This window comes from Sus scrofa, chromosome 15, assembly GCF_000003025.6.
Source record: "Sus scrofa isolate TJ Tabasco breed Duroc chromosome 15, Sscrofa11.1, whole genome shotgun sequence".
In the NCBI taxonomy this organism is placed as follows: Eukaryota; Metazoa; Chordata; class Mammalia; order Artiodactyla; family Suidae; genus Sus; species Sus scrofa.
The window spans coordinates 56,427,747-56,455,046 of NC_010457.5; the positions used below are offsets into that span (position 1 = coordinate 56,427,747).

General features: G+C 39.5%; 1 protein-coding gene across 3 annotated transcripts in view; it reads left to right on the forward strand.

The window, feature by feature from the left end:
• Window positions 10,371–27,300, forward strand: part of HERC2 (HECT and RLD domain containing E3 ubiquitin protein ligase 2) — a 211,689-nt gene continuing 194,759 nt past the window's right edge. For all 3 annotated transcript variants that reach the window (XM_021075343.1, XM_021075345.1, XM_021075344.1), the window contains exons 1-3: window positions 10,371–10,683; window positions 11,054–11,156; window positions 22,993–23,107. In XM_021075343.1, the coding sequence (XP_020931002.1) occupies window positions 11,085–11,156; window positions 22,993–23,107 (187 nt within the window). In that variant the 5' untranslated portion in view covers window positions 10,371–10,683; window positions 11,054–11,084. The remainder of the gene's footprint in view (window positions 10,684–11,053; window positions 11,157–22,992; window positions 23,108–27,300) is intronic.

The following is a 27,300-nucleotide window of genomic DNA, read 5'->3' on the forward strand; positions in this document are numbered from 1 at the left end:
AGGTGCTACACTACCACTATCATGAAGATAATGCCTTTTTGCAGCAAATCAACCTTTTCCAGCATGGAAAACACATTTCAAGTGTGTTTCAATCTAGTCAAGCCCACTACAAGCTTCTAGTGCACAAGGTATGGAACATTGCACCACAGTGGGAATTTCTGAACTCATTTATTACCTCTAATATATTTTTAGTAGATTTTTCAAGATTTTCTCTATAAAGCTTATGTCACCAGTAAATAGAATTTTACTTCTTCCTTTCCAATCAGTTTGCATTTTTTATTGTTGTTCATGCCAGATTGCTTCTATTTGTTAAATAAGAGTAGCAAAGCTTTCAATCTTTCAATATTAAATATAATATTTTTGTGCAGTTTTTTTTTGTTTTTGTAGATGCCCTTTGTCAAGTTTAGTTTCCTTTTTTGTTGTTGTTGTTTGTTTTGTTTTGATTTTTTGAGGGCCTCACCTGCCACATATGGAAGTTCCCAGGGCTAGGCCACAGCTGTCCCACAACACAGCCACAATAATGTAGGATCTGAGCTTTATCTGTGGCCTACAAAGCGGTTTGGGGCAAGGCCAAATCCTTAACCCACTGGGGGAAAACAGGAATCAAACTTGCATCCTCACATGTACTATGTTGATTTCTTAACCCACTGGCTTCTCAGTCTAGAAAAGTCTTGCCAATTTTGTTGGTCCTTTAAGAGACTAAACTTTTAGTTTTGTGACTTTTTCTATTCTCTTGTTTCACTTTAACCTCTCTAACCTTTATTATTAATTCCTTCTGCTTGCTTTAGTTTTAATTTGATCTTCCTTAGTTAGCTCTTTTTCTAGTTTGTCAGTTGGAAGCTTAGATTATATGAGATCTTTTTTAAATATAGGCATTCGCAATTTAAATTTCCCTCTAATTATTGCTTTTTTTCTGAATGCCATAAATTTTGGTATTTTGGGTTTTCATTTTCATTAATCTCAAAAGCATAATTTCCTTTTTGATATCTTCTTTACCCATTTGTTTATTAAGAGAGTTTTTTTTAATTTTGCACTATTTTGTGAATTTACCAAATTTCCCTGTTATTGATATACCTTCAATAGAATTGAAATTTCTTTGTTAAAATCTCAATACTTTTCAATTTACTTATTTGTTTGTTCATTTGTATATTTTCTATTATGGCCATACCCACAGCATATGGAAGTTGCCAGGGCAGCGACCTATGCCACAGCTGAAGCAACACTGGATCCTTTAACCCACAGGGCCGGGGATCAAACTTGCACCTCTGTAGCCAAGTTGATGCAGTCAGATTCTTATTTTATTTTATTTTTTTGTGTTTTTTTTTGGCTTTTCTTGAGCTGCTCACGTGGCATTTGGAGGTTCTCAGGCTAGGGGTCTAATCGGAGCTGTAGCCACCGGCCTATGCCAGAGCCACAACAATGCGGGATCCAAGCCGTATCTGCAACCTACACCACAGCTCACTGCAATGCTGGATCCTTAACCCACTGAGCAAGGCCAGGGATTGAACCCACAACCTCATGGTTTCTAGTCAGATTCGTTAACCACTGTGCCACGACGGGAACTCCCAGTCAGATTCTTAACCCACTGCATGTGCCACAGTGGGAACTCCCATTTTCAATGTATTGATGATTGTTTTATGACCTAATATATGGTAAACCATCAGTACTCCATGTGCACTGAACCATATGCACTGAGGAAGAATACCTGTTCTGCTGTTATTGAGTGGAATTTTCTATAGAAGTCTGTCAATTCTATTCGGTTATGGTCTTCTATTGTTTCTATCAGTCTGTTCGGTTCAAGTCTTCTCTTTCCTTATTGATGTTCCACCTAGTTATTCCAGCCATGATTGAAAGTGGGATATTAAAGTCTCCAACTGCTATTTTGAATTGTCTACTTCTCTCTTTAAATTTGCCAATTTTTGCTTCATATATTTTGATGGTCTGTTATTAGATACGTAAATATTTATAATTGCTAAATTTTCTTAGCATATTTAAACTTTCATAATATATAATGTCCTTTATTACTGGGAAATTTTTTGATTAAATTTTGTTATATCTGATATTAGTACAGCCACTTTAGATCTTTTTTTTTTCTTTTTTTACTGTGTGCAGGTGCATCTTTTTGCATTGTTTTACTTCCAACCTATTTTGTTCTAAAATCTAAAGTGTGTCTTTTATCGACAGCATATTCCTGAATTATGTTTTTCTTTTTTCCTTTAAAATCCATTCAGTCAGTCTCTGCCTTTATATTGAAGAGTTGAATTATGTTTTTCTTTTTTCCTTTAAAATCCATTCAGTCAATCTCTGCCTTTATATTGAAGAGTTGAATTGTTTTTCTTTTTTCCTTTAAAATCCATTCAGTCTCTGCCTTTATATTGAAGAGTTTAATTCATTTATATTCAATGTAAATACTAAGAAAGTAGGACTTGAGTCTTTGATTTTGCTGAGTTTTGTCTGTTTGTTTGTTTGTTTTGGAGGTTCTAACAGGGGAGCACAGCTACTCTGTATACCCTTGACCAAAGAATGGTCCTCCTCTATTGGGGTTGGTTGTCCTCTTCCACCAAGTGCACAGCTTTGGGAGGGATGTACATAGAGAGGTGAGGGAGGAAGGGGACACCCGCCTAGCCAGCCAGCCATATCAACCCTGGCGATCAATGAGGTGACAAATGTCTCAGCCAGATCACCCACGCATCCTGATTTTGCTATTTTTTGATATGTCTTGTGTCCTTTTTGTTATCCTGTCCCTCAGTTATTGTCATTTCATGTTCCTGAGTATTTCCTAGTGTACTATTATAATTTCCTTATAATTTCTTTTAGTATATAATTTTCAGTTATTGTCCAAATGGATATCCTGATGGTCATAGTTAATGGCCTAATTTATAACAATATAATTTGGATTAATATCAACATAATTTCAATAGGATACAAAAATTTTGCTTCTATATTGCCCTGTTTCTCTGAAATTTTGTGCATGACTACTGTCATTTAATTACATTCTTATACTTTGTGTGTCCATTAACACAGATGTATAACTACTGCTTTATGCAGTTGTCTTTTAGGCCAGATAGGAGAATAAAGTTACGAACAAAGAAAAATTTACCTTCTTTAATATTTACTTTTGTACTTATCATTGTGTGCTTTTATTTCTCCATGTTGACTCCAGCTGCTGTCTAGTGTGATTTATTTCAGCTTGAGGGACTCCCATTTGTATTTCTTATATAGTAGGTCTATTAGTCACACATTCTCTCAGTTTTTGTTAACTATGTCAGCTCACTGCCTTGACTCCATGATTTCTAATGAGAATCCAGCTGCTATTTTATTGAGTGAGGTGTATTGTATAGGATAAGTTTTTCTCTCTTCTTAGAATTCTTTGTGTTTTGGTTTCAACAATTTGGCTATAATGTATATTGATGTGAATCTCTTCAAATTTGATGTATGTCCTCATCCTTTCCTCAGATTTGGGAAGTTTGGGGTCTTTATTTATTCAATTACTTTTTTTGCTCCTTTCTCTTTCTTCTCTTCTTCAACTCCCATTATGTGTATGTTTGTTCACTCGATGGTGTTCAACACATATCTGAGAATCTGTTTAATTTTCTTTATTCTTTTTGCATTTTGTTTCTCAGACTAGATAATGTCAATTCACATATCTTCAAGTCACTAATTTTTTTCTTTTTCCTGCTTAAATCTGCTGTTCTGCCCCTCCAGTGAATTCTTCATTTCAGTTATTATACTTTTCAACTACAAATTTTCATTTGGGTAATTTTTGTAATTTATATATCTTAACTGATATTCTCTATTTGATGAGATATTTTTCTTAAATTTTCCTTCAGATATAGTTTCCTTTAGTTCTTTGAATATATTTTAACCTTTTCATTATTCTTTCTTTCTTTCTTTCTTTCTTTCTTTCTTTCTTCCTTCCTTCCTTCCTTCCTTCCTTTCTTTCTTTTTTAATTTGGCCACCAAGCAGCATATAGAGTTCCCAGGTTAGGGATCAGATCTGAGCCACAGTTGTGACCTACACTGCAACTTTGGATCCTTAATCCATTGTGCTGGGCTGGAAATCAAACCTGCATCCCAGTGCTTCAGAGATGAGCCACAGCAGGAACTCTTAAATCACTATGTTGGCCACATCCATGGCATACAGAATTTCTCAGGCCAGGGACTGAATCCAAACAGGAGCTGTAACCTATACCACAGTTGCAGCAATGCTGGATCCTTAACTCATTGTGCTGGGCCCTTTGACTATATTAAAATAGCTGATTAAAAGCCTCTGTCTAGTATGTCCAATATCTGGACTCCCTTAAGGACAGTTTCTACTGACTGCCTCCCCCTCCTTACCATGTATGGGCCATGCTTTCTTGTTTCTTTAAATGTCTCATAATATTTGCTAAAAAAAATTAAAATTAAAAAAACTAAAAAGAATTGGAGTTCCTGTCATGGCTCAGTGGTTAATGAAACTGACTAGCATCCATGAGGATGCAGGTTCGATCCCTGGCCTTACTCAGTGGGTTAGAGTTCCGGCATTGCTGTGAGCTGTGGTTTAGTTTGCAGTTGTGGTTCAGATCTTGCATTGCTGTGACTTTGGCATAGGCCAGCAGCTATAGCTCCAATCTGACCCCTAGCCTGGGAACCTCCATATGCCGCAGGTGTGGCCCTAAAAAGAAAAAAAAAATTGCTAAAAAGTGGACATTTGAAATAATACAAGTGGCAACTTTATAAATAAAATTCTTTCCCCTCCCAGGGTTTTTGCTACTTGTTGTTATAGTTTGTCTAATTACCTTTATGAACTAATTCTGTAAAGTCTATATTCTTTGTTCATGTGTGGCCACTAAAGTCTCTATTCTGTTCACCTAGTACTCAGTGAATGATTGAACAGAGATTTCCTTAAATTCCTGGAGCCAAAAACTCCAATATTCACCAAGCTGGGGCATGCCTTCAATATTCAGAAAGGTAGCTAACAGTTCTACTTTAACCTTTACTTCCTGCTTGCACAGAGCCTCATGGTCAATCAGACATGAAATCTTAGGTCTTTCTTAGGTATTTCTTGAGGACACACACAGCCTGCCACATACATGTGGCCTTCTAGATTCCTGGGGATATAAAGCCCCTATGGATATCTCATTTTCCACTTTTTTTTTCTTTTTATAGCTGCACCTGTGGCATATGAAGTTCCCAGGCTAGGAGTTGAATCAGAGCTGCAGCTGTTGAGCTATACCACAGCCACAGCAATGCCAGACAAGCCTCATCTTCAAATTAAACACATCAGCTTGCAGCAAAGCAGGATCCTTAACCCACTGAGCAAGGCCAGGGATCAAACCTGAATCCTCACAGACACTATGTCAGGTTCTTAACCTGCTGAGCCACAATGGAAACTCTTAATTTTCCACTTTTTACTTGTCTATTGTTTGTCCCAAATGTTAATTCACTGCCTCAGGTAGCTGTAAAGTTAATTACTTGTCTGTGATTTTTTAAGAATACCTACAAGGAAAAGGATTTTTGCACTAGAAGAGGTACAAATCAGTTCAAACAGACATCCTTAGTTGTGGGGTCTTTGAATGAACCAGGAGACAAGTAAAATAATAAAGATCATGTGGGAATTAAGCTTTGAAAGAGCTCTAGCCCCATTCTGGTCCCCCCAGTGTCTGTCAGAGTGTTTGATTTCACATTAATGTCGGCTATAATTTATTCAAGGCTATTGTTGAACTGGAGAACCTTGGTGGGACTGGGGAAAGTTAAAATGCCATAAAGAGCAGTAGTCCTACCAATATTCAGCAGTTTTTTCCTTGAACAAATGCTTCCCCCAGGTTGCTCCGAGTCTTTGGTTAGTTTTCAGAATTCTGAATGAGTTGATTCTGGTAATTTCTGCCAGCTTTCTCATTGATTTTTATAGAGGAGAGAATATTCAGAAGTGCTTTCTTTCCATTTTCACTGATGTCACCCTATCCTCATTTTGAATTTAATACCTCATTTTGTTGGTTTTAATTCCATGTTGAAAATTTTTTCTTTCTCATCTCTGAAATATAGTTTCATTGGCTTCTTGTCCCCATTGCTGATATTGGTAAGCTGACTTTCAGTTTACTTAGCACTCATTTGAGAATGGCTAGGTTTTAGATCTTCTTTTTGTCTTGGATATTTTGCAGTTAACAACAGTGTTCATTTCGTTATGTTTATTCTTCTTGAGATTTACTTTACTTTTTAAATCTGATGATTCGTGGTATTTTAATCAATTCTAGAAAATTTTCATAGTATGTATTCTTCCACGGAGGAATATTCCTAGGGCACAAAGATATATTTGGTCAAATCACCTTATTAAAAATGAGCCTTGGAGTTTCCACTGTGGCACAGTAGAAATGAACCCAGCTAGCATCCATGAGGACGTGGGTTTGATCCCTGGCCTCTCCTTGGGGTTGGGATCTGGCATTGCTATGAGCCGTGGTGTAGATCACAGATGCAGCGTGGATTCTGCATTGCTGTGGCTGTGGTGTAGGCCAGAGGTTATAGCTCTGATTTGACCACTAGCTTAGGAACTTGCATATTCCAGGTGCAACCCTAGAAAGCAAAACCAAACAAACAAACAAACAAACAAGCCTCTAGTTTCTAAGCATGATCCACTACTCCCCAAACATAAAAACTTTTAAAAATGGGCATGTTGAATCTCAAATTTCTAGGATTTGAGTGAAAGAATCCACTTTCAGGGCACTTTGTATTTTCTTCTTATTTGATCTCGGGTCAGCTGCTGTGAGGACATCATGTCGCCTCCTCACCTTATTGCATTCCAGGTAACCTCTCTGAGTATGGCAACTACACTCAGAGTATCTACCTTATCTCTTTTTCTGGATAGATCCCAGATCTCTATGTTCTGAATATGGGCGCATAATCTCAGGGTTACCAAGACCACATCTCCTCCGCTTGATCCTGGTTTCTAAGTTCAGACTGTAAGTAACTACTCCCACAACACCAAGAATTGGCCTCGTTTGCTATTTTTTTCCCCAGGTCTTTAAGAATAGAGTATGTATACCTTCTAAGGCACAGGACCTTGTCTCCCTGCTTGATAAATCCCAGTTTTCTAGAAACTACTCCCAGGTCACCGAAGCTGTGTGTTCTTTGTTTATTGCACCCAAGATATCTCATCTGAGTATAGGCAACTACTCTAAAGTCTTGTGTCCTCTGGGTAGGTGACTCTTGTGCTAGGAAAGCCTGTGAGAATGGGTCCATTGGTAGCAGTGGGAAAAAGGTCATGAGCTGAGTGCTTAAACCATCAGTGAACATGAGAAGTGATGAAAAGCAGTGTGGATGACTGCAGTCAGGAGCAGAAAGTGGTCTAGTCTGGTAGAAAATGTTTCAAAGAAGTTTGGTGTTTTTGTCGTTTTGTTAAGTGAAGCAGGAGGATAATGGTTTTAAAAGTAGCAGGCGGCACTTCACACCCTAAGATGTTCAGATGTGGGAGAATAAAAAAGACATTGTTTTCCACAGGGGACAACAGAGCTTTCATTGAATAGTAACATGAAGATGATATTAAAAAATAAATTGGGAGTTCCCTGGTGGCCTAGTGGGTTAAGGGTCCAGGGTTGTCAGTGCTATGGCTTGGGTTGCTGTTGTGACACAGGTTCAATCACTGGCCTGGAAACTTCTGCATGCCATGGGTGTGGCCAAAAAAATAAATAAATTGAAGATGTTGCTGAAGATTGTCTGGGTTTAGAAGTAGAGGTGGGGGAAATAGATAAGAAGTAGGAACCTAAATAAGATTAGGAATATACAGAGCTATTTTATTCAACTTATTTATTTTTGTTTCTTGTGCTTTTTTGTCATATCTAGGAAATCATTGCTAAATCCAATGTCATGAAGCTTTCCCCCTATATGTTCTTCTAAGAGTTAATATACTCTTAGTTCTTACTTTCAGGTTTGATCAAATTTGAGTTAATTTTTATATATGGTATAAGGTAAGGGCCCAACTTCATTCTTTTGCATGTGGATATCCAGTTTTCCCAGAACCATTTATTGAAGTCTGTCCTTTCATGATTGAATGGTTTTGTTGGAGATCAATTGGACCAGACATGTGAATGTTTGTTCTGGGTTCTGTATTCTATTTCATTGATTTATACATTTATCTTTTTGGAAGTATCATACTGTTTTGTTTACTGTAGTTTTGGAGTAAGTTTTCCTATCCTTTCCAACCTTGTTCTTTTGGCTTTTGTTTTGGCTTGCATGTAGGTTTTCATAAATGTGCATTATCAGGTTGAGGAGCCCTCTTCTCCTGGCAGTTTGCTGAGAGTTTTTATAACGAGATTGAACTTTATCAAAACCTGTTTTTTAAAATCTGTTGAGATGATCTCATGGTGAATTACACTTAGCTTTGAACGTTAAATCAATCAAATTCTTGGGATAAACTCCACTTGGTTATGCTGTATTATTCTTTCTGTATGTTGATAGAATCAACTTGCTGTAAGTTGGCCACAATTTTTGTGTTTGTTTATGAGGGATATTGATCTTCAGTTTTTTCATAGTTTTTTTTTTTTTTTCCTGGTTTTCCTGGTTTTTCATGGTAATCCTGGGCTTATAGAATGAAAATGTTCAGTCCTTTTCAATTTTCTGGAAGAGTTTGTATAGAATTGGTGCTACTTCTTTATTATTTATTTGGTAAAAGCAAAAGCAACCAATCAAACAATCTGGGCCTGGAGGTTTCTTTTTTGGAAGATTTAAACTGTAAACTGAATTTCTTTTTTATTTTTGGCCATATCCAAAGCATGTGGAAGATCCCGGGCCAGGGACTGAATCTGTGCCATGGCAATGACCTGAGCTACAGGAGTGACAGCAGTGGATCCTTTTAAATTGCTAGGCCACAGGAAATCCATAATTTAATAGGTATAGTTCTGTTCAAGTTATCTATTTCATTTTGAGTGAGTTTTGGTAGTGTACAACTTCCATGGAATTAGTCTTTTTAATACAAATTGTCAAATGTGTATGTATAGAATTGTTTCTGGTACAGGTATCCCCATGCTTTTTTTTCAGAAGTTCACTTTATGTCACTTTGCTTTCACGAAGAGATCTACATTACTGTTTTCAATAACCAAAGAAATGCAAAGGGAACTTTTTGCTTCCATGAAAAAAGGCAAAAAGTGAAAATAGTGTTCAATGTTTATTTTGCAGTGAGCTGTTCTAGAGGTAGCCTATACCCCAGGCAGCAAGTGGCACTGCCAAGCACTTTCCCTGGGAACTAATTACACTCAGCATCTCAGCATCTAACCACCAGAGATGCTGGTGTCTGCATCTGAGCTTTACCTTGATTTATTTTGTGCATCCCTTAGCAAGATGTGTCCTAAGGCAAATACTTCTTTGCTTTACATAGTTTTCACTCCCAAAATTTTCATAGGAATTCTGTTTTGGATGGTGGGAGCAATTTGTATATCCTCACTGTCCTTCCAGTCTTTAGTGGTAACTCAGCTGCATTTCCTGTTCTTTGTAGCTTGTATGTCTTATCATACAATCTTTGCAAAGGATTGCTTTTAGTTTCATTGATTTTTCTCTATATTTTTTTGTTTTCAATTTCATTTATTTCCGCTCCTTTACTATTTCTGCCCTCTTCTTATTTTGGGTGTGTGTTGCTTTTCTTTTCCTATTTTCTTACATTGTTCATTTGGGGCCTTTCTTATTTTCTAAGATAAGCAGTTAGTCTCATTTTAATCAGTACTTTAGTTGTGCTCTTGTAATTCTGATGTATTATTTTAATTTTTGTTCAATTAAAAATAGTTCCTTTCCTTTCAGATTATTGATTATCTAGAACTGTATTGTTATACTTCCAAGTGTTTTGGGATTGTCCTGTGTCTCATTGATTTGAGTTAACTCTATTACGATCAGAGAACATACCCTGTAAGACTTTGTTTTAAATTTCTTAAGAATTGTTTTCTGGCTACTCGTTCACTGGAACTAAAAGCTTTCATTGCCTTCTCCGAGTTTCCGGCTACCAGGTGCTCCGGTTGCATTCAGCGGGACAGACTGGAGGAGGCTCTTGCAGAGCCCAGACAGCCTCACCTCCAAGAACTGCGCCCGCAAAAACCTGGACCTCCTCCAGCATTGAGACCACCAACCGGCAGCCTGGCTTTTTGAGAGCGCAGTGCGAAGACCCGGCAGAAGCTTGTTCGTGCGTGCGTGTGGGCAGCGGAAATCCCGCCTCCGGGCGTTTGCGGTTGGCCCTGACCGCAAGGGATGAGCCCGAGGAGGAAGACGGGTCGGATTGGAGGAAGCTGAAGAGTCCGGAGGCGGGGCGAGCAGGCTTATCCTCCTCATTGGCCGGACCCTCGGAGACACCTCCATGCCATTGGCTGGGTAGCGGGGGGAGGCACCTCCCGTCCGCCCGCCCCTTGGGCCGCGGGAGGCGCCGGGATCGCGACCGCTGGCTGCTGAGGCTGTGTCTACGCTCGCCGGAGCCAGGCGGCCGGGCCTCTGCCGTCAGGTCTTCGTCCCCGCGGGGCGGCGAGGGCGGCCGGCCGCTGGGGCGGTGCGGGCCCGGGCCAGGCCGAGCCGGTGCACGGCGGGCGTTGGCGCAGCCGCCGGACCTTGGCCTGCGCGGACCGCCGGCGGCGCGGGTCTTGGCTGCCTTCTCATTTCCAAGTGATTATTGTTTTGGATTTTTCTGCAGACGTGAAGTTTGATTAATTTATTTCACTCACCAGTCGCTGGTCAGAGGTAAAGCGGCAGATGCATGCTAGTGTCATTTGTTGTTGAGATGTGGGCTTCCTGCAGTCTGTTAGCGTGTTTACCTTTTGGATTTAAGGGAAGGGGATGGATGACATTGTGATTTGGTTTCTGTGACCGTCCATTCTCAAGGTCTCTTACTTGGAGTGGAAGTAGGCTTTTTCCTTTCTCGCTCCATCTTTCTCTTTTCCTCTTTTCTCTCACTCCCCTCCCCCAGCGCTTTTCCCCTCCCTCCTTTCTGTTCTTTCTCGCTTTTTTTTTTTTTTTTTTTTTTTTTTTTTGCGGCATTAAACCTTGCGGGAGGGTCTTTGTAAAATTTTGAAAAGGTTTATGGCTTCAACATTTCTGTTTTTACTTTCAGGTTTTACAGCTGGGAGGAAACCAGGAGAAAGATGCCTTCTGATTCTTTCTGTTTGGCTGCCCAGGCTCGACTTGATTCCAAATGGTTGAAAACAGATATACAGGTGGGGTTTTGATATACCTTTTTCCTGCTGTGCACCTGCGTCCATAGTTAAATTTATGGTTAACGCTTTTCTTAGGATATGTAAGAGCATGCAGATCGAATCTTACCATATATTGGAAAAGCAGGTTTATTTTCCACAACTTAAAAGTTACCTTTTATTGTATCAATTTTTATTGCTGTTATAGTGCGCATAGCTACATTTTAGTTACAGTTATTTATAAGTGCAAGAAACATGAGATAGAGTTATGGAAAAAATTTTTTGTTATTATTTTTTAAGAGGTCTGTATCATTCTTATCCATATCTTGGTGACTTTGTTAAGTGATACTTTTTGAGGTGTTCAGTTAGTTGTGCAGGGGAGAAGGACAGTAATTTATGATGTCCTGCAGAAACCCACTCCTTTTTATGGGATTCTGTGTTTGTTTCTGGAGAGACAAGTTCATTTGAGCTATTTGTTTGGTATTTGTGACTGATCTTATTGAGAGAAGTCCTTGGCGTTGTAAATCAACTATACTCCAGTAAAAAACAAACAAACAAAACCTTGGATTTTCACATCAAGGACAGGTGGAAGCAAGATGTTGGACTTAGACTCTAATAATTTTGTTTGAAAATAATTGCAAGCTTGTCCAGAAATTATCAAATAAATAACAGTAATATTTCTATTCTTTAACCCAGGTTAGTTTTGTTCGCAAATGAAAATCTGCTTTTGTAACTCCCTTTTCCCTTTAGAATCAATGTCTGAAATATTTTGTAGTGTGTAATGTGTTTTTTCCTCTTCCCTTAGGTTAATCATTTTAAGTATTTCTCAAGTAATCTTAACCTTTTTAAAATACAGTGTTATGTACTACATGATGGTTTATCAAGTTGTGTATTCTGTGAGCAACTGATCATAGATACTTGTAATAAAGCATTATTGGCCCTCTTAAAATTTTTTTCCTCTTAAAATTTTTTTAAGTGTTGAGTCCCAGTTGGTTGGAGAGCCAACTGTTGAGAACTGTGTTGTGGATGATGGGATTGTTATTAATGGTTTAATGTTAGATAAGTAAATATGAAGAATTTGGTCCAGAATTAGTGCGGTAATGACTCTTTGGGTTTGTTTTTGTTTAAACATTGCCTTTTATTCAGCAATTACTTTCTGGTTTTGTCTCTTTTTTTAAAAGCAGTGTTGGGGATGGTGAGAGATGAATAATTTCTTATTTCTGAAATCTTAAGATTCGGGCAAACTGGTTTTAAGAATTGTTTTTATGTTAGTGTTTATATATTTTACAGAACTTACTGAGGTGAAGAACTTAATTGAATGAAGCCTTTTCTTTTCACAGTGGTCATAACTGAATAGCTGCTAAGTATGAGTTTTAGCATCTTGATCTAAAACCAGTTTATTTACTTATTTATTTTTATATACTTGTATCATTAGTTTGGGATTTTTTTTTTTTTTCCCTATGTCTGTAGCATGTAGAAGTTCCCAGGCCAGGGATCGAACCTCTGCCACAGCAATGGCAATGCCAGATCCGCTAGGCCACCAGGAAACTCCTAAAATCAGTTTATTATTGTGTTGAGTGCCTATAATGAGCAGACAGATATGCATAAAAAGAAAAACCATTTATGCCTTAAAGTGTTTACCATCTTATTTTATTTATTTTTGGGGGGGCCCCACCAGAGGCGTATGGAAGTTCCCAGGCTAGGGGTTGAATTGGAGTTGCAGTTGCTGGCCTACATCACAACCACTGCAATGCCAAATCCAAGTCGCGTCTGCAATCTACACAGCTCGTGGCAACACCAGATCCTTAGCCTACTGAGCGGGGCTAGGGATGGAATCTGCATCCTCATGGACACTAGTCGGGTTTGTTATCACTGAGCCACAACTCCTACCATTTTATTTTTAATTTATTTAGTGTACTATGCAGTGCTTGGCCCTTCCTAGACATTTGATTATCATTCAGAAGTCTTCCAAACTCCTAGGAGTAAATGAAGAGACCTAGGTTTTGGATAGTGTACCAGAGGAAAAATGTAGTATGAGTATTGAAGCTTGAGAAAAATGTGAAAATAGTGCACCTTGGTTTTATACAATTTCTCTGGCATAGCTTATTAAATGTGAGGAATGAATATTGTTGTTATACCTAAGAAATTACATAGTTTCACTCTTCAGAATCCTTCCTGAAGACACCTTTTGTGGACGCAGGCCTTTTGCAGATAGGTCTTACTCTTATCTTGTTGGGGATGTCTCTCCCACCTGGAGTGGAAAGTGTCCATTCCTTAGGGGGGGCTTTTATATTGAGAGCAGGATTGATGCCTGGTTAATGAATAATATGTGGAGTAGAAACATGTTTCTTAGCTGTAGGATTTAGCTAATCTATTTTCTATGACTATTTGTTTGAAGTGTCCTTGAAGTTTTTAGTGACTTTAGAAAGGAGATATTTTTGGAGACTGAAAAGTTCTAATATGTGTGTTTTTTAAAGAATATAGATACTAACACTAGACTTTTTTTTTTTTTAAGGGTCACACCTGTGGCATATGGATGTTCCTGGGCTAGGAGTCGAATCAAAGCTGTAGCTGCCCGCCTACGCCACAGCCACAGCAATGCCAGACCAAGCCGCATCTGTGATCTACACTGCAACAATGCCAGATCCTTTAACCCACCCAGTGAGGCCAGGGATTGAACCATATCCTCTTGGATACTAGTTCAGTTCTTAATCTGCTGAGACACAATGGGAACTCCTAACCCTAGACTTTCTTAATCAGAGTCATTTAGATGATTCAGGCCTGTGACCTTGCTATCAGCTGCCTCTAAAGGAGTGCCCATGATATGGCATGCATCTATCTGGTTTTTATATATATAATGCTTTTTATTTCTTTGATACTCTTTTCTGGTTGTTGTGTGGAGTCCCTTGAATTGCCTTATTTTCTTTTACAACTCTCTTGAAGAAGCAATAAAATACACAGCTAAGAAGTATTAGCTATACAATCTCTACCATTACCATTTTTATATTTACAGTAAAGGCCCTTCAGTCTGATATGACTGGTAGTTTTTTTTTTTTGTGAATAAAAGTAGTACATGATACCTTGAACATTTTTTATTGTTAAAATGTATATGCATATTTATTTTCTAGTCCTGACATAAGGCTAAGGGTGCATCTTTGAGCATGGGTCCAAGAATGGCGTTATCCTATTCTCTCTTGCATAAGCTATTCTCAAATGAGTCTCCTACAGTTTCTATTTTTGGGTTCTTTGAAGTGGAACATGAAATTAGATATGTATGAAGCAGTTTTAAAAACTTTTTATTTTGAAGTGTTCCTGCTGTGGCATTGCAGGGAAAGGATCTCGTGTTGCCACAGCTGCAGCATAGGTTGCAGCTGCAGCTTGGATTTGATCCCTGGTCTGTGAATTTCCATATGCTGAAGGCCAAAAAAAATACAAACAAAAAAAAAAAACAAAAACCTTTTTATTTTGAAATAATAATAGACTCATAGGTAGTTGTAAAGAAAGTAGAGGTCACTGTATACTCTTCTCCCAGATTACCCTGGTGGTTACATCTTAAGTAACTATAATACAGTAATAAAACAAGAAATTGACATGGGTACAGTGTGTGCATAGTTCTGTGCCATTTTATCATATTTGCCTGTCTATTTGTATAACCACCACCACAATTAAGACCAAGAAGTGTTCCATTACCACAGAGATCTCCCTGCTGCTGTCCCGCTATAGTCACACTTTCCTCTCTCTACCATGGCAGTCACTAATTTGTTCTCCATCTCTATAACTTCGTTATTTTGAGAACGTCCTATGGTATGTGACCTTTTGAAATTCGCTTTGTTCACTTGGCATAATACCTTTGAAGCCCATCAAAGTTGTTGAGTGTATCAGTAATTCAATTTGGATTTAATTTGTCTTCTAATCATTAATTTGAAATAATGAAACATAAAAGTTAGCTTTTAAAATTAAAGTTGTTAAGTGTATATATTATCACTTTATGCTCGGAAATATCAGTAGATTAAAAAAATAAACATGAACATTTTGGTAAATTCTATTCTTTTTTTCCAGTCGATAAATGATACATAGAAATAAAAGAATTTTGTAAATGCAGGTACCTTGATGCTCATAATGACGTCTGTGATTACTTTCATGTCTGTAGATTAGGTAGCATTGCTCATTTTTTTGCTCATGATTTTGGTTATTTGTGTCTTTATTTTGGATATATCTTGTCAGGTGTTTACGTATTTTGTTAGTCTTTTTTTTTAAAGAACTAACTTTGGTCTTGGAAAAGACTAATAGTAGTTATAAGGGAAATAAAATGAGTTTACCATCCGACTTTGACAACAAGGCCTTAAGTAAAAGAAAACTGAGTAACATATTTAAGGCACCCAGGAAAAGAAAATGTGAGCCAAGGATTTTATGTTCTAGCAAAACTGACTTTTCAGGTAAAAAGGACACAAACTTATCAATGAGCAAGAACTCAGAAAATATTGTTTCCATGAGCCTTTCCTGAGGAATCAAATAGAGAAAGATCTTTAGGTGACTGAATGACTGTAGATTGCCAAGAAGACTAGTGGTGAGCATTAAACCTGTAATTGTGGGTAAAACCCAGAGTAAATGAGTTTTAAAAGGGAGAGCGTGTAACATATCATAGCTGTATGCTTAAATATGGTGTGTTATAATAGAACTTTCTGTAGTGCTAGTCTAGTAATCCTGTGCATTGGAGTTTTCACTTTACGTCTTATATTTTTCATCTCTAGAGATTCCCTTCCAGTCCTTTTTATATCTTCCATTTTACTTGTCATCATGTTCATATTTTCCTCTCTGTGAGTATATGGAGCATATTTCTAATAGAGCTTTTACCAGTGTCGTCTGCCAATTCCTTCATATCTGTCATTTCTGGATTTATTTCAATTAGTTGATTTTGTCATTTCTGTTGATTTATTGCTCTGGTTATGGGTCGTGTTTGCATGCCTGGTAGTTTTTCTAATTGAGTGTTGGACATTATAAATATTACATTATTTTGTGTTGGATCTTATTCTTTTAAAGAACATTAGTTTTGTCGGGCATGCATGTAAGTTCAGTTGGGATCAGTTTGGCCTGATTGATCCTAAAGTTTGTTTGGGCTGATTTAGCAGAGCCTTTAATCTTGGACTAAGATAGCTGCCTTAGTAAGGCTCTGTCCTTCTTAGGATGTGCTCAGAGGTCTGTTCTGGTTGGTGAAAACACAAGCTTTTCCCAGACTGTGAATCACAGAGGTTCTGCCTGCTTCTTTGTAGAGTTTCTTTCCCCAGCCTTGGCAGTGCCCAGATCAGCACTCAGCCAAAGTCTCCTGGGGTCCCCTCTGCCCTTCTCCAGAGATCAGTGTCTCTGCAGCCAACCTTCTTGCCTGTATTCTTGTCATTTTGACTTAATTGTAGCTGATCTTTCTCCTTCATTCAGCAAGACCTCTGGGCTATATTTGGGTTCCCCTTTCCTGTGTTGCAGCCTGGAAACTGCTTGTAGGCGTTAAGCTTGGGCACTTATTGCCCTTGCTTTATCTCTTGCCTGTCTCAGGGATCACAGTTCTGGGCTACCTGCTGTCCAGTGTTTGAAAACAGCTGTTTGATATATTCTTCTGGTTTTCTACTAGAGAAGTAATTCCTAAAGAAGTTAATTCTTCATGGGTGAAGAATCTGCTTTTTAAAATTTGTTTTGTTTTGTTTTTTAAAAATAATTTTTTGGCTGTGATGTGCAGCGGCTTGATGTGGAATTAAACCCAGGCTGCACCAGTGAAAGCACTGAATCCTAACCACTAGACCATCAGGGAACTCACCCAATCTGCTTTTAATCTCATTCATTGAGTTCTTAATTTTAGATAAAGTTTTTTTTTTTTTGGTTTATAATTTCCACATTTTTGTTTGAATGCATTTTATTGAGGTATAATTATATTTAGTAAAAGACATCTATTTTATTTATTTATTTTTGGCTGTACCTGCAGCATGCAGAAGTTCCTAGGCCAGGGATTGAACCTGCGCCACAGCAGTGACCCATGCCACGGCAGTGATAACACTGGCTTCTTAACCCGCTGTGCCACCAGGGAATTCCAAAATGCATCTATTTTAAATGTTTAGTTTGAAGTGATTTGGCAGTTTGCTTAGTACATTTTAAAAATAATTTTCCTTTCTCTGTTGATATTGTTAATCTGAACTGTTAATTGCTTAGACATACCAAACCTTGTGCAATCTCTTTAGATTCCTAGACTGCCTCTTCCTTTCCCTGTGGGTTGAAACACCAGCATGCCTGTGGGCCACCCTTCTACTTCTAGTCTTGGACGTAATGTCAAACAACAGGGCATAGGTTGTGGCTTCCCATCTGCCTGTCATGGAGTTGGAGGTGACATAGTCTCTAAGGTAGGGGAGAGCAGGAGCTCACTTTCATGGGGTGAACATTCACCCCTTGGCAAGGAAAGATAAGGGAACTGGGTATTTTAATTCACCCCTCCCCTTTCCCCGCCTCCTTGGATGGTTCTGTGGTTTCTTCTTGCAAACCTTGGCAAAGAGCCCCTCATGCCTAGACAGCATGCCTGTAGCATACCTTGGAGTGGGGGCCAGTGCAGTAACATGGGAGTCAGCAAACTATTTCTGTAAAGGGCTAGATAGTAAATATTTCTGTGGCCATATGTTCTCTGTAATAGCTACTCACCTCTGCTGTTGTTGTGCGAAAGTGGACACAGACAGTAACGTAAACACAAGTGCGTGTTGGTAGATTCCAGTAAACTTGATGGATATCACAGTTTGAATGTCATAATTTTCATGTGTCACAAAAGATTTTCCTTCTTGATTATTTTTCAACCACTGAAAAATGTAAAAGCCACTCTTAGCTTGGGGGACATATAAAATCAGGCTGTGGGCTAGACTTGGCCCTTGGGCCGGGCCTTAATTTTTTGACCCCTGTCATAATTTGCTGTGTTATGTGCTTCCTGATCCTGCCTCCCCTTCTGCCCTTCCCCTCCCTGCCCTGTGCTGGCATCTGCCGGGGAAAGTGTCAGCACTTTAATCCATTGCTTGGACTTTCCTTTTAGGGCAAAGCATGTCCATTTTTCTTTTCTCTGGCTCCTCTCTTGATCTGTTTTATGTTTTTTTTTTTTTTTTTTTTCATTTTTCAAATATGTGGTCTTGTCTTACCCATTGTGGTTTTTATTCTGAGTTCTAGGTATTATCTGTGAGAAATTGTCGTGATCATTTGAGGCTCTGATAACGATATCATCTAGAGAGGAGGTACCAAACTAGAAGTATTAGTGACCACAGATTACTGCAGGCCAGTAAGGAACTGTCACTGTTCCAAACTGGGCTCCTGCAGGTCTGCTTGCACCTCACCCATCTTTCTGGTGTATGTGGCTCAAAGCATGGCGTGTTTTCCAGGCCTCTCCCCTGTGAGGAGCACAGCTCCACCCTTTCTCAGCAGCTCCACTGAGATCTGCTTGGTATCAGCCCTGCTCATGGAGTAGGCAGGTGCCTTTAGGCAAGCAGCCTTCGGCTCTCTGTGCTGTCCTCCTCTCTGGGTCTCAGGCTTGCTCTTCCTTGCTGCCTCGAAGATTTTAAACAGATGTCTTTTATGTTTCTTTCTGACTTTCCCAGTTGCTCCCAGAAACCTTAAGATTTTTTGGAATTGGTATGTTGTTCTGTGTTCAAAGGGTGCAGAAGGTAATTTTCTGCAAGGCTAAGAAAAAAAAGCCAGATATGTTTACTTTAGTCATATGCAAATATTTGAACAGATTACTTTTCAGGCATATTTTAAAGATAGAAGTAAACCCCATTTTCTAATCTCTAAGTTAATCAAAATGCCATTTATTTCATTTCTTGTATTCTATTTTGGATTATATTGTGTAATTTTACAGTTCTGAAGTAGTCATTTTAATAGACACCTTAAGGACCCTCTTGCCTGATCCTGTTTGATTTTCAGGTGTTGGTAGCATCTGCGATTTCTCCCCTGGGCCTCCTTACTGTGCACGTGGGTGCATGTTGTGTTGGTGAGAAGAGAACAAGCTTGGGAGTTAAGCATCTTCCCAAAAAACTACCTCTGACAGCCTCAATGTTGTGGGCGTTGGTCAAATGATTGAACCTCTGAGTTTTAGTTACTGTTCCTCAAAACTGGGCATGTTGCTACTCCTCTTGTTGGCTTCTTTTCAGGATGAAAATGCCTTTTCCTGCCATGTCATTTTAGAGGTGTGAGGTAAGAATATAAGAGCAAATTGGAAAAGGGTCCTAAGACCAAATAATACTAATTAGAGGTATCTGGATTCCAAATGCAAAAAGTTAAAATTTAAGATCTGTATTGTCACCCATTGGGAACTTTTATGTAAAGTGGCTACAAATAAAGACAAGCTATTTATAGATTGTTGTATGACTACTCTTAACCTGAAAAATTGAATTTTTTTTTTTTGGCTGCTGTGTTCAGTGGCTTGATGTATGTGGCATCTCAGTTCCCAGACCAGGCGTTGAACCCAGGCTCTGCCAGTGAAAGCACTGAATCCTAACCGCTAGACCACCAGGGAACTCCCTGAAGTGATTTTTATTGCTTATTCTCCCAGTGCCATTTTCCTGGCTTCTTTCTCCTTGGGATCCTTTGCTTCCCTTCCAGTGCCTGGGAATGCTCTACCTGGGGCTTCATCTCTGCCTTCCACAGTCTAGCTCTTTCAAGCTCTTGACCAGGGAAGCTTGCTTAGTTGCCTTAGCAATGTTCCTCCTTCCCCTGAATCCTTTTAGATGCCTGAACCGTTGTAGTTTGAATGGTGGTTACTTGCTTTTGGGTCCTCAGTTCCTGGGAGGCCTCTACCATGAATATCCCTCCAGACACCCAGTGTCTACCTTCTACACAGCTTCTGCCCCACCCTTTTCCTTCCCAGCACTACAGAAAGAATGGGTGGGAACGACTGTTCCTGTTTCCACATAAAGTGGGCTTCTTCCTTGGCTTCCTCTTTATAAATGATTCATCCCCAGCCGCTCTTCAGTAATCCTAGTGTGCCATAGGGCCTGAGGATGTTGGTTCACCCTCTGTCCTTGGTTGGTGGCCTCTCCTCCAGGTCTACGGCCTCTTTGCTGCTGACTCCCAGATTTGAACCTCTAGCCCTGAATGAATACTCTGCTAAGATCTGAATTTGTATTTGCAGTAAATGTGTATCTGTGTGAGTGCATATGTGTATATGTGTGTGTGCATGCATGGGGAGAGGATCTCCATGTTTGTGTTTAGTGGTTGGTGCAGATCTCAGTGGTTAAAACTGAGCTAAGTCTCTCATGCTGAGTCTGTTTTCATTTTTCACATTTAATGTCTGATCTGTCCTCTTTGATCTGAAATACTTTACTCTTCTTTCCTTGTTTTGGCTGAGGCTCTCATCCTTTTTTTTTTTTTTGGAGCTCTCAACAGAGATCTCCTAAGTTATTTTCTCTGTTTCTGGTTTCTTCCTTTGTCTCCATCCACTGCCCTGACACTTATTTTTAATTGGAGACTTGATCATTTATTCCCTGGAGCCCCTGGAGGTGGTGTGTAAAGGCTGTAGCATGGCACACATAGGGCTGTTTAGTTGGATGCTATTTGCCTCCCTGCCATTGTGGCTGCCTGGGCCTGGAGGTTTTAGCTGCCCTCCTCTTACCCAGATCAGCAGGTGAACCAGGCCTTTCTCGTCCCGTGTTATTACCTCAGGGGCCCTGAATGTTTGTGGCTCACTTTTTAGGAAGGATTTACTCTTCTCTCTGCTGGTTAATACTTTTTCCGACAGTCCAGTGTTTTGGCAGTTGTCTTGTTAGTGATGGGAACAGATAAAACATGAGTGCTGAAAGAAAGTTACTGCTTCTATGGAAACTAAATTGGATGCCAAATTGGTTTTCTCTGCTGTGTAACAAGTCACTGACCAGAAATTTAGCAGCTCTTTCCCTTTCTGTGGGTCAGGATTCTGGTCATGGCTTAGCTGGGTTTTCTGCTTTGGGACCCACAGGCTACAGTCAGGGTGCTGGCCAGTATGCCTTCTTATCTGGGGTCTCGTTAGGGTCCTTGTTGGCAGAATTCAGTTTGTTGGGGTTGTGAATTGTGGGCTCATAGGAGACAACCCTCTCCATAGACAGCTCCTGGCAGTGGTTGTGGAGAGTGTCTATTCTGGATGGTCTCATCCTCTGAAGGGCTTTCACCTGACAGGACCCTAGAATCATCTTCCTTTTGATTAACTAGAAATCCGCTGATGTGAGGCTTTAATTATATGCAAGAAATTCCTTCAGCTTTTCCACAGAAGGAAACAAAATCTAGTCATGGGTCTGATGTCTCAGCCTATTCACAGCCATACTCAGAGGATTACACAGGGTGCATGGGCACCACTGGGCAAGGATCTTTGAGGGTGTCTTAGATGTGCCTATTACACATTATTTGGATAATAGATGCTAAAAAAACATTGCTGTACACGTTAGGTAAGAGAGTACTGTAAAGGATTGGGGAAAGTCTTGAAAGTCTAGAAGAATTCTGTACTGAGATTACTCACAAAGTGCTCTTCAATTCTTGCTCCACTTAAAAAAACAGACTGGAAAGAGCGGATGTTTTACGGGAGTGGTAAACGCTAGAAGATGATGAAGAGCAAGTTAGTAGACTTGTGAACAAAGAAAAGGCCCTGGCTTTCCTTTAAAAGACGGGCAAACAGATGTGTCTGTTTTAGTGTAAAGTGTCTGATAAGAGGGCTTCTGTTGCACCTGCAGTTTTCAGAATGATTGCCTTCTCTGTGTGTTCTGCCCTTCGCTGGCTACTGCCTGGGAAATCTTTTTCTGACTCCTGGATACTGACAACTAAGAACATTTTAATTTTGTCTGTAAATATCATTGTGGACTCCTGTTTGTATTTACTTTTTCAGTCCAGTTGTTATGTATTTTGGTGTTCAAAATTATTCTACATTTGGGAAGTCCTTGGTGACTAGCAGGTTAAGGATACAGTGTTGTCACTGCTGTGGCTCAAGTTCAGTCCCTGGCTTGGGAACTTCTGCATATTGCAGGTGCAGCCAAAAAAAAAAAAGTTATTCTAAATTTGGGTGGTGGAATCCCTATCACACTTTGAGCAGCTTTTTTTGGTGCAAACATGTGATATTTCAAGCTCATCTTTCTGCCCTAGGCTTGATTCAGCCTTTTTTCGTACAGCTCTGGTTTCTTTTAGTGGGTAGTGGTACTTGGAAACCAATATGTGGGTGCTGGGTGTACTCACTGCTGTTAGAATGCTATTGATTTTAGGTCTTTTTGAAAGACAATGCAAGCAGATATTTTCAAGTGTAAGTTCATATTGGGATTTTCAATTCAAATTGCTCTTAAAAATTTCTTTTTTTTTTTTGAGCTGTGTGTGTGGCATGCCCCACGTGTGTTCCGGTGCCAGGGATCAAACCCAAGCCACAGCAGTGACAATGCCAAGTCCTTATCTGCTAGGCCACCAGGGAGCCCCTCTACTTTTCTTTTAGATAAATAGGTTAATTTGCTCGTTACCAGTTATAGGTTTTGGTTTTTTATTATTTAATTTTTCTTTTTGAAGGTGGAAAGCATTTATGCATTTCAGAGGTAAATAGAAGGTATACTCAAAGACTTGCCTTCTACCCATGTTCCCCTTCCCATCTCCCTATAGGTGATCATGTTATTTGCATCTGGCTTATCTTTCCCAGGCATGTGCCTGCAAGATTTTTCTTGTGTCTTAAGCAAAACTTAGCACAGTATATAAACTATTATGCACTTAACTATATTTGTTGGAGCAATTTTCATTAAATGTTGAATGATTACTAAGTGAGGATGATATATTTTTTTTCACATTATCCTTTAAGAATTGCCTTGTGAGTATGATCACTCTGTGAATTTATTTTATTTGTCATTGCCAGCTTGCATTCACAAGAGATGGGCTCTGTGGTCTGTGGAATGAAATGGTTAAAGATGGAGAAATTGTATATACTGGGACAGAATTAACGCAGAATGGAGAGCTTCCGCCTAGAAAAGGTAAGGGCCTGTAATTAGTATTTTCCACTTTGTGAAGACCTTTATAAATTGTATTTTATGAAAAATTTTGGAACGTGCTGCAGTAACAGGAGTATGAGCATAACTCTGAAGCTTTGTTTTCACTTTGGTGATGTCTAAATCATAGTTAATATTAGGAGCTGCCTGGATTTCATTATTCTCTGTGAATTGAAGTCCTTTTCATTGTGAAACCACCTTGCTGTGGTGTTTCCTCTTATGTCTCATTTGCAGCTCTTAGGAACTCCAGTTACTATTTCTTCTTTTAAGTTTTAAATGTATTTTGCTTTGGCATACTATAAATTGTGGTTATTATGAGGTCAAGTGGAAATAATTAGTATTCCTGAAATTTTTCCTGTATGACTCTCCTGTGGGAGTGTGTATAACATTTTTTGGAAGCCTTTGACCTGTGGACTCCTTTTGTTGTATCCTCTTGTCTGTGTAGGGAGATACCAGTGAACACTCTGGTTAGGCCTCTAGTTATGAAAACACAATGAAAGTCTGTCATTCATTTGTTCTTGACTTTAGCTATGAATCAAAATCACTCTTAAGAATTTAAAAAGAAGTGGATGCTAGGACCCACCCTAAGCCTGTAGAATCTGAAAAGCCCCACCTGAGATCCGCTGCTGAAATTTGTTAATCTCGCCTATTGAAAATCACCAGGATGGATAAAAATATTATTTTAGGAAGTACTTTTCTCTTTGTAGAATTATTTGGGAGAGTGTCCACTTGAAAATACAGTGGGAAAACATTAGTACATCATTTCAGTTACAGTGTCTGGCAGAGTTAGGTCTTTTCTTTCTTTTTTTTTTTTTCCTGATATTTCATTTTGAAAATTTCCACACACCCAGAACAACTGAAAGGTCTACACAATGAACAACCTTACACCCATCCCTTAGATCCTACCAATCTTCAGCCTTCTGTCCTTTGGTACACCTTACCTGGCTCCCTTAGACACTTCACACGTATTATTAACTAGGTTGAGTTTAGTGTAGCTTTTGGTCTGTGAGGTCAAATTTAGGCATAATGAAATACATGTTTTACATTTTGATGGATGTTAATCTGTGTAACCTAAACCTCTCAATGTTACTCTCACTTAGAAAGTTCTCTGGTATCCCTTCTCTGCCCATCCCTGCCCCCTCTGCTTGCAGGGAACCACAGGTCTGATTTTTCTCTACCATGGATTAGTTCTGCCTGTTCTAGACCTTCATGTAAATAAACTCATGTAGTCATGTGCGCTCGTATGTACTTCTTTCACTCTGTAATGTTTTAGTAGTTCATTCTGTGTATTTTTAAAGATTTTATACCTCTTTGTCCAAGCTCTCCAGAATTTGTTAATGCATTATTATTTCCCAAAATGTTTTTCAGTGAAACATGAGTTCTAGAAGATACTCTTGAGAAAAACTGATTACATGAAAAAATTCAAAGTGTGTTTTTTTTTTGTTTGTTTGTTTGTTTGCTTTTTAGGGCCACATCTCCAGCTTGTGGAAGTTCCCAGGCTAGGGGTCCAATCGGAGCTGCAGCTGCTGGCCTACGCCACAGCCCCAGTAACACCAGATCCAAGCTGCGTCTGTGACCTACACCACAGCTCAGAGCAACACCAGATCCTTAACCCACTGGCCAAGGCCAGGAATCGAACCCGCATCTTCATGGTTACCAGTCAGATTCGTTTCTACTGCGGCACAGTGGGAACTCTCAGAGCTTTTTATTCATTACATTTGATGAATATTTTTTGTTCTCTGTTTTTTTAAAAAACACGTGGTTAGAAAGCAAAGAGTAATTTTTCTTCTTTCTGTAGGTCCCAATTGAATAGTTTTGGGGTTTGTTTTTTTGACATTTATTACAAATTTCTTTTTTTGCTTTTTAGGGCCACACCCTCAGCATATGGATGTTCCCAGGCTAGGGGTCAAATTGGAGCTACAGCTGCTGGCCTAAGGGGTCTGCGCCGCAGCCAGAGAAACATGAGCTCCGAGCACAGGCCTCCAGGTAGAGGACTAAGAGCAACGGTGTGCAGGTGACAGGTAGCAGCACAAGTTGGGTAGACCAGCCCTCAGGAAGATGGACTGCTTGAGTACCCAGCTGCATCTAAATCCAAGGGGTGTGCCTGATGCAGGGGACATACTCCCAGGGGACATGTTTATGTACTAAAGCTTAATTTTCTTTTTTTTTTTTTTTTTTTTTTTTTTTTTTTGCTTTTTAGGGCCACACTTGTGGCATATGGAAGTTCCCAGCCTAAGGGTCGAATTGGAGCTATTGCTGCTGGCTTAAACCACAACCACAGCCAACCATATCTGAGCCCTGTCTGCAACCTGTACCACAGCTCACGGCAACACTGGATCCTTAACCCACTGAGTGAAGCCAGGGATCGAACTCACATTCTCATGGATACTAGTCAGGCGCATTACTGCTGAGCCATAACGGGAATGTCCTATACACTAAAGTTTAATAGCCAATGCATAAAGGGGTGTGAGGGTTAGGAAGGATAGTTAGGTCTCTGTCCTCCTAGTAATGGGCACCTAAAGAATTGAATCCTGATTCCATAGCCTAAGGGTCTTCAGACTCTTGATCATCAGGGTCACCTGGGGGGCTTGGTCAGATTACCCATGGCTCTCCCCACCCTTAGAGTTTCTAATTTCTTAGAGTTGGGGTGGGGCCTCGGAATTTGCATTTCTAACACGTTTCCAAGTCCTGCTGAGGATACTTGCTTTTCAGACTGTTGTCTGTATAGCCACAGGCTATTCCATTGGGAGTTGCAGAGACAGAAAGAGGAAGAGCTTCCTTACGTGCTTCTTAGAAGACAGAGCATTAAAAAAAAAAAAAAAGCAAATGACCACTAGGTTTCCCTCATAAATTTATTCTGTCCTTCATAATTAATTCGTACTGCTTTGAATCTCGAGTCCCTTATAGAAAGCTTAACCCACTCCTGGGAGCCTTCCTAGTGTCTGCTTGGAAGCTGTGATGTCAGCCTCTGCTGGAGTCTGTTCCCTACAGGCTTGGTGCTATTGTTTTTGTTTGTTGAAGATCCAACTTCTGGCCTTTAGCATTGGAAGGAAACAGATGTGAGACTCTAGGCTCCCGTTGATTGATTACACTTAGCAGTATTATCAGAATGAACAGAAGTAAAAAATCCTTTGCAAGGTGGGCTTCATGGCTGTTGTGTGAGAGTATGGGCCTTGTCCACCTTAGGGGTTAGAACATAGCAGAGGCAATAAGGCATGGAAACGTCTCTAAAGGCCTTCTGCCATCCTGGGAACAGCAGTGTGTTTGTTTAAATAACATTCTACTTGTATGAAATTGATCAAGGGAATGCTAATTTTCTCTTTTTTATTTGTTAGCTTTTCCCATGTTGTGGCCCGGAAGCATAGGGAAGCTCTAATGATAGTGGTGAGCTCTTGAAGACATTAGGAGCATCTCAGCTCTACCTGTCTTTATTTCCAGCCTTACTCCTGCATGTGAGCATGAACTCCATGATGTGGGAGCCAGTCTTTGTTATTCTGGTCATCTAGAAAGTGCTAGAGACATTTGGATATAAAAATACCTTGACAGTTTTATAGTTCAGAATTCAGATTCTGGTCCTAGGAAGATGTTTGCATCAAATAGCTTTCAGAGGAGGCTGACCTGGGCTCAGGAGAGGATGGCTATGCCACGGTCAGAGAGAGGAAGCCCAGTTTGGTAGTAAATGGATCACACTTCTGTTTATTGATCAACTTTGTCAATGCTGACACATTTTTGCAGGTTTTATGAATAACTAAGGCAGATAAGTTCACTCTCCGTCAAATCCTCTGGAATTTATTTTATTTGCTCACTCGTCTCTTACCATCTTCTTTCATGTCCAGGTATAGCTAGACATTTTTAAGACAAAAATTACCATCTTCCTTGATAGAGGCATTTATAATTTTGCATGTATATATTTACATTTCTCTGCCACCATTCTTTCTAGTTTAGTCTCAATCATCCATGTTAATTATGACTTTTATCCAGATTAAGTAGCTTTTAATTCAGATAGAGGTTCTACACCAATTTTCTAATTCTCCAGCACCAGCTGGATGTCTGATAATTTGATCCAGTTCTGATACTTAAATACTGGAGTTCATTCAGGCCACACAAGTTAAGGGCTTAGTCCCGCTGACTGCCGTTACTTCAGACACATCTTTATCCATTTAGGTTTCTGTGTCTGG